This window comes from Simochromis diagramma, unplaced genomic scaffold (genome assembly GCF_900408965.1).
Source record: "Simochromis diagramma unplaced genomic scaffold, fSimDia1.1 OVJJ01000304.1, whole genome shotgun sequence".
Classification (NCBI taxonomy): domain Eukaryota; kingdom Metazoa; phylum Chordata; class Actinopteri; order Cichliformes; family Cichlidae; genus Simochromis; species Simochromis diagramma.
Genome location: NW_024387030.1, coordinates 11,127,480 through 11,135,781, shown reverse-complemented (window position 1 = coordinate 11,135,781; position 8,302 = coordinate 11,127,480). Strand labels below are relative to the sequence as shown.

At 38.6% G+C, this 8,302-nt stretch overlaps 1 protein-coding gene across 1 annotated transcript; it reads left to right on the top strand.

The window, feature by feature from the left end:
* The first annotated feature begins 1,311 nt into the window (after positions 1-1,311).
* Positions 1,312-3,764, top strand: LOC120739970 (serine/threonine-protein phosphatase 2A 56 kDa regulatory subunit delta isoform-like). Its single transcript, XM_040042002.1, has 3 exons — positions 1,312-1,415; positions 1,511-1,576; positions 2,504-3,764. The coding sequence occupies exons 1-3, from the start codon at positions 1,389-1,391 to the stop codon at positions 2,759-2,761; spliced, it is 351 nt and encodes a 116-aa protein (XP_039897936.1). The 5' UTR covers positions 1,312-1,388; the 3' UTR covers positions 2,762-3,764.
* The last annotated feature ends 4,538 nt before the right edge of the window (positions 3,765-8,302 follow it).

Here is an 8,302-nt window from a genome sequence, read left to right as displayed (position 1 = left end):
TACAAGTTTACACTTAGTAATTGGTGTTTGGGTTGTCAGGGTTACATAAATATTGCTGAATTTTCTACACACAACAGAACACTCACGGATGAAAGAGTCTGTCCTCGGTTCAAATTTTATATTGATCTTCTTATTAACACCTGCTTTGGGGCAAATACATTTGACCAGGAATGAACCTTACACAAAGTTCAAAAGGATGCACCACTGCCACCCTATGGACAAAAACGCCTATTACAACAACGTAGCAAGTTAAATGGGGATAAAAACAAGGGGATAATCAACCAAGGACAGCTAGTTAATTAAACAGTTATATGCAAAAAGAATGAGTTAATTCCATTCATACAATTACTGAAGATAGCTCAGGTAAGGAGGAGGGGAAGTTGTATCAAACATGATTAGATAGACACAGTTTCATTCACGATATTTTCTGTTGGCTGAAAAACTTGAATTGGTGTTTTTATATATTTATAGATGTGACGATTTGTCTTTGAGACACTTTTAAAGCTAAAGTTTAAAAAAATACTTGAAATTTGCAACGAGGCTGTGAAATTTCATAATAATTGTAAAAGTTATTTATTTTTTACATTTTGTTATTACTCAGTTGACTTATTGATTCAGAAGCTCAGTTACAATAAAACATGGTGTTCAAACGTTGCATTCATGATTTAATTGTAAACTAAACTAAACTAAAGTACTAGCTATTTAGCCAAATTCAATCGGTATTTTCTTTCATTTAAATGTGTCACACCTTAAGTCCTGAGGATTTGTAGGAATGATGTTGCATTGTGGGCATAAATTGAAGAAACAAGTGCGCTTAATTATTATTTTTTATTTGTTATATGCTGTTTTCCAAAGCAAGCGATTGATTGTACTGACTGGATCCTACAGCAACTTTAGCCACCTGACTTAAAGAGCTTATCGGCCAATATTTATAGTTTGTAGCCAATAATCTGATCGGAACTCGTCACACACACACACACACACACACACACACACACACACACACACACAGAGCTACCTCCGGTTTTCCATGTACAGCCCTGCCCTCTTGTGGCGGTGGTCCACTTTTACAAGCGACACCGGAGACACATCACTCGTTTAGGGCTGGAAAGTGCAGCTATGACCAGAGTAAGTTGGGTGTTGACAGCGGACATAGACCGTATTTGTTTCAGTTGTTAACTACATCTCTACAAAGGGTGAGTAGTGCTGTGCAGCGGTCGTAGAAATAGGATGACTGCTTGCGGCTCCGACTTAGTCACATGGTGTTTGAATGGTCAGTCGTGGAAGCCTCATTATTAGTGTATACGAGCAGACGTGTTTTAACCAGGAGCCTGCTGTCAGTGTGTGGCCACACTTTCACTGCTGACACTGGGGATTCCCATGTCAGTATGCCTCACAAGAGCAAAAAAGAAAAGGTAAAGTGGACTTGGATAGGAATGCTGAATATTTGTATTCATGTATCTGTTTCTTTCTTTCTTTCTTTTTATTAATTCCCATGCTCACTCTTTAGGACTCCTCCAAATCTGGAAGATCCAAGAAATCTGGGAGTAAAAATGGGCCTGCAGGCGACCAGGATGTAAGTTTTTTTTAAACTTCTCACTGTCCAGCGAGGATCTGCATTGAACTCTAAGTACTAAAGTTAAGGTTACTGAGCATTTGTTACTACATGGATCTAATGTCTGTAGGCCAAAACTTTTATTTTCTCTGATACTTTTATTTATTGTTTATTTATGCAATTCTTTGTACTAATTGTGTTCAAATGCTTTACCAGCATTAATAAGTGACAAAGAGGTGGTTTTCTGTTGATTTATGAGTTTTCAGACGTCATGCATATCATATGCATCATGAGCACATATTATAACGCTATCTTGACTACAACTGCTTTTACTGCTTTCTCTGAGCGTTGCATTTGTGTTCTTCAAGTATAATGGCTTTTTGTCCTCGTGAAATTCAGGCAAACCTACTCATGTGACCAGTGGCATGATCTTATGACTTTATTTTCTTTGGAAAATGCTTGCATTCAATCCCTATTTTTACCCCCACTGTGCCCTGTTTGACTTCTGCGTGTAATACCAGCCATTGTCGTGGCTATTTTTGTCCTTGTCATTTGTACATCGGTGATGTTGAGTGGAGTTCGGAAAAGATCTGATTGATTGACTCCTGGACCTGCTGTGTGTTCCCATTGACAGCTGTATCCTTTCCATCTATGTTCAATTATTTTATCCACTGAGGTCCATCACAATCTCTGTCAGCAGATGCAGTACAGCACACCGCCGGCTGTGATCAGGTTGCTTAATTGAGAATCGCCCGATCTGATTCAGAAAGGAACTTGAGCCTTAACTGCAACACCCTCGCCCCTTCTACTCCCCCTCCCCCTCCCTTGGACTCTGCAGTGACACTTGAGAAAAATAATTCCTGTGCCATTTCCTTCGGGGCAGGAACTACCTTGCCCTACCTTGCTCTAGTAACAAGAGCCCTTCCTCTATGACTCTTATTTCTGCAGGGCTCCAATAAGAAAGTGCCTCCTGCAACTCAGCTGATGAGGGTAAAGCAGCCAGGGTCACAATCGGCCGTCAAGAGGGAGAAGAGGTTCAGCACTTCCTTTTTCCCCCTCAGTGCTAACAGAGAACTACACAAGCTACCCGAGCTAGCCGGTATGCCTCCTTCAGTATACAGTATCCCAAAAAGGAGCTGTCTTTCTTTTCTTCCTGTCTTCTACAAATGCAGCTCAACTACAGTTCGCTTATATATGCAGAGATAAGCTACACTTCTTCTGGAAAACACAAGCTGACCTTTATCTTAGATTGCACGTTTGGCCATTATGGATGAAGGGAATCATATTAACAATTCATAGCCTTGGTGGATCCTCATAACCATCTTTTTAACCTTGAGGTCTCACTACATAATTTATATCTAAGCAGACTGCCCATCAGCTTTATCTGTAATGCAAATGATGTGCAATCAGCTGTATCTGCAGTCGTACCTGGAAGAAACAGATATTACCCACCGTGGAGGGCTCATGTAAGATAACACTGAATGAATGGACTGAAAGAATCTTTGAATCTGGGCCACTGGATAACAATAAAAAAAGAAAGCTCCAAATCAAACATTTAACGTAAGCTTGAGCATGGCCCGTAATGTTAATCGTGTCAGATAAACAATGTTGCATAAGCTAATGTTATAACACAGCCCGGCCAAGCCATGTGGATAACTGCGATGGGAGACTTGTACTTGTTTCAGTGTCAGTTTAGTATTAAACAAACCAGCAAACAGACACCTGTAATTATAGCAAGCATGTTCCACTGTCAGTTTGCCAATTTACAGCATTGACTGATTCAGTTGGTACATACTGCACGGATGCTGACTCTGAATTAGGTTGAGGTTTGAACATTTGCATCAATCTTTCATGGCTTCTTTCTTTACACCCCACATTACAGACAGGATTTGGCCTAAGTGGTTTCCTGTAAACTATACCCAGCTATGCTTTGTTCTCATACCTGGATGAGGTGGGTGACACTACAAAGGAACAATAGAGGCGTGCAGCACAGACAGGGGTGGAGTGAGACACGCACACGGTTGGCAGAGTGTGGCAGTTTATCTAATGATAATTTGAAAAGTAATAATTAGCTTTGTGTTTCTGTTACTGAATGTTCTCTTGAACCCTGCAGTGAGGTGATCTGATGGCTGCAAATCAATAAAGCTGTCTGATGACTGTGAAAATTACATAAGTCATATTGATGGCACTGAATACACATTGGACATGTATTGGGAGTATTTATTATTAATAATAATAATAATAATAATAATAATAGAAGAAGAAGAATACATTTAATAGGATTATACAATTAAAACAGCAAACCTGAAATATACCATGACAGAGCATAGCTTAGCAGTTAGTTAAAAGTAGTATTTAAAGTTGTATCATAAATAAATTAAATATAACAAACAGAATGTGGCTAAGGCTAATATGGCTATGGTTTCAATCAAAGTGAATAAACTTGTTTAAAAAGTTTGAAGAGCAGTCTTAAATTATATCAATGAGTCCAGCGCATGAATGTGAGGAGGTAGAGAGTTCCACATGTAGCTTAAAGAAATGGCCCGAACACCCACGTTTCTGAGATTTAATGAGAGTTCTTGCAAATAAACCTGCTCATGAAAACCAGATCAGTGACATCTGCAGGGCAGAGACTAGAGAACTTTAAATGTTAACGTGAATATTAACGGAAATGCTAAAAGATATATGTACATGTTACACCTTGACTTACATGAACTTGATTGTGATTATTATTGTTCACATTTTCATTGCAGATTTTTTAAACCAAGTTATTAATCAATGAATGAAAAAAAATAAGTGAGTACCACCCACACACTTTATTAATTACTGACTTACTCTGAGCAGGAGCTCACTGTGAAGGTCTTTCATTGGGACAATGTGCAGGAGCTTAGCCGAGGTTAGGTTGATATTCTTCACTGTTATTGGAAAGTATTTAAATGTTTTCTTCTATATTACTATATTATGAGATATGCCCCAAGATTATACTGAATCCCAATAAATTCACACAGTAATCAAATATATAAAAATAGACAGCTACAAACTACAGACAAAACTACTTTTGCCTGTATGTATTTTGTTCATGTGTGTATGCTTTTGAGAGTAATGAAAAGTGAAACATGTTACAAGTCTACAAAGGCGATGCATGTGTTAGAGCTGCTGCATATAGGAAAGTTTTTGTCTGTTTCTTTCTTACATGGAGTGCAACCGTGGGTTCACATGGTCTCATTTGGTGAGATGGACAAAAGCTTGTCAGTAGGACAACGTTGCATGTTTAATGAAGGCGAGTAAACAGCAAGTTGCTCCAGGTGTTAGTAAAACATTTAGTAGTAGCTTTGTGTTTCAGAAGCCTCTTGCACAGATGGCCCAGTCTGTGCTGCCACCTTTTGACTGAAAATGGAAGAGCTGTTATTTTGGGAGCTGTAATGTTGAGATTTTTCATTGAATTCTAGCATAATCTCAAGTCTTACTGCCCTATGGCTGACTGTATATTGAGAATAAGACAAGTAGCATTATTCAAATAGATTTCTTTTTCAACAAACGAATTACTTTTTGTATGACTTCACTGGACTTGTGACTCTAAAAAGGTGTAAATAGTATATCTGTTGAGTAAAAGACAATTTTTGTATGTATGTCACCAAGTGCAACAATATGGCTTACTGTTGTGTTTTTAACACTTTTGTACAACAGTGGAGGAAGTAGGGGGGAGGCATAATGTATAATTGACCACTCAGACATGTTAATAGGATAAATTGTGCTGTGGGTTTTGAGTGGGAGTTTTAACAGTGAACTAATACGCTAGATCTCAGAAACCAGAAGTATTTCCCATAGAGTAACAGTGGTATTTGAAGCTTTTGAGTATGTCCAATTTGTAAGAAGTAAGTGGCAGCTTTCAGTAAATACTGGTTCCCGTTGTCATGGCTGTGGAATGTAATGGCACCTCTTGGAGAGGCTTTGGCCCCTGAGACAGAGAACAACAAGAATAAAAACTGCAATACACTTGGCCTGCTTCGCCTCTGCCTTTGCTTTAATTGCTTAATATGTTCCTCTGTGTCACTGGGTGCTTCTTTTCAATGAGTTTTAATTCACACTGTAATGAGGTGCAGAGAACCCAAAGCAAACTTACTGTTGCAAGTGCAGAAATTAGTTGCCAAGAGAAATTTTTACCTATTAAAATAATGAAGACATATATTTTTCAGTTATAAGTGAAGCAATATACAGTGTTGTGCAAAACTCTTGAGGCATATATTTTGCTAAAAAAATGAGAAAAAGGTGTCGCGATTGATTGAAATATGTGCAAACATACATGGAATTTCAGTACATAAGGCAAATACAGAGTTTGTACAATTCTAATGAGCTTGAAAGTGAATATTTGGTGTGACCACCTTTATTCTTCAACGCAGCCTGAACTCTCTTAGGCAGCTTTCTTGTTGTTTCTTAAAGTAGTCTTCAGGAATTGTTCTGCAGGCTTCTTGAAGGACTTTCAAAGCTCTTCTTTGAATGTTGGCTGCCTTTTGTTCTGTTCTCTGCCAAGATGATCCCACACTGCTTCATTAATGTTAAGGTTCAGGCTCTGAGGAGGACAGTTCATGACTGATAATGTACCATTGTGTGCTTTTACTGCACTGAGAGTGTGTTTGTCAGATTAAGAAATTAGACTGTTGCCACTCAGAGGCTTCCAACATCACTGGCTGGCATGCAGCCCCAAACCATGACAGAGCCTGAATGCATACTAACAATAATTTGAACCAAAAATGTCAAATTTCATCACTGCATCAGACCTGTTGCCATTCATTTTGAGTCCAGTTCTTGTGTAATTTGGTGTACCTCTGCCTTTTCTCCTTGTTCTCTTCCTTAAGAATGGCTTATTGACAGCCTCCCTTCCACTAAGACCATTCCTGATCAAGCTTTAGGGAACAGTAAATGGATCAACTAAAGAACCAGATGCATTTATCCCATCTTGTGTCAGGCCTTTGCTTCATCTACTGTAGACAATTTTTAAGCCATTTTGCTTCTGTGATCCATTTATTCAGTTTCCTCAAATTTTTTAAGGACACATTGCACAGCCTTGCGAGATATGCCAAAGCAGGGTGTTTTGCTAAGTTGTCTGTTATGTGTGGGCACAACTCTTTTTCATCCCTTGTGTTAGGGGCCTTTTTATGCTTGAATGATTCACAGGTCAGTGCTAAGTGGCTTAGTGAAAAAACATGACCATTCCTTTGAAAATGGTCCTTTGAAAAAACTTTGCAAAATGCCTGAAGAACTATTTTTCAAGACCACTGTAAAAATAACAAAGTCTCTCTCATTGGAAGCAAAATATATATGTCTTTTAAATAAAACATTTTTTGTGCAACAAATTTCCTTTAGAGTAAATCCATTTTCTTCTATGTTTGCTTATTAATTGTGATTTGTAAATTATTTGAACGTGTCCAACATTCATTAAGTGGCATCAGGATGGGACGAACACTGACTAATAAGAGATTCAGGATAGCTGGAACATGATGTACATCTTGGCCTTTTTGTTGGACTCTTCATTAAATTCCAATTAATTGTCTGACTGTGTCCATTGTTGCAACACAGCACGGTCCCTTTGTTTTTAAATGACTGTGAAAATGGCTTTGTGAAGCCCTTTCTGTTATGAAAAGCCTAGTCTGTCTTGTGGTGTGAATGTGGTTTCACTGTGTCCTCTGATAAATCACATGAAAAGCAGGACAGCCTCTTCATTATGTAAAGATGAAATGCAGATTAATCATTCAGTGTCTGCAAGAATTACTTGTGCTGAAGTAAACATTCCCAAAGTAATTATTCACAAACAAAAACATTTGTCACGTTATTAACAGTAACTGAAGAAATAAGCATAGCCGACTACTACATTTTACAGATTAATGTAGAACATGGCATACTCAGATATGTAGTATTTATCTCATATTCCTAATTAACTTTAACATTTGTCTGATCAGGTAAATTGTGAGACAGGAAACCACTGCTGTTTGGAGTTTCTATTCTGTGTCTCTATGCATTTTCTGTGTTCTCGCTTTCATTTCCTACTTACAGCTAATTGTACTAAGAATGCCGGCATCACTCACAACATAATGCTGTATGTCCTGCCATTGCTCAGAACAGTGTGCGATTCATAAGGCACTTTCACAAAGTATGTCAGGCACCAACTAAATTTTATTGTAGCTTCATCTTATTTATATTTATTTGATTTCACATTGTTTTACATGCTATAAATGGGTCTTTCATCTTGTGTGCAGTGCCTCCACTGGCTCTCTGTGGCTCTTCTTGCTGGAGACCACTGTTGTTTCAACCCTGAGCCGTCCAGGTCTCAGTTCTCATGTGGTTTCCGCTTGTCTGTGTTGCTCATTGAATCCAGAGACTTTAGCCCCCATCTGACCCTCTTCTCCAGCTCCCTTTGATAAAGAACCAAGAAGAAATGACAGGAGGAAACAATGAAAGACTTTGAAGATTGAGCCAGGGCCTCTCTCTCTCTCTCAGAGTAAGTTATTTCCAGCTGCTTATCCTAAGTCAGATTATGCCGAACCCGCTGCTAATGGCTGAATTGTAGAAAAGATTCAAGTTAATCTGATCTAAGATCTGTAGCAGGGCCTGCCTTGCAGAGCGTCACAGGAGACCAGTCAGTGGAAAGGAGGAGCAAAACCAAAAAATAAAAAAATAAAAAATCCGACGTATGACCCACCTCCTATACAAGCTCTCATCCAATCATCTCCCTTCTCTCGAAGCAGTCCT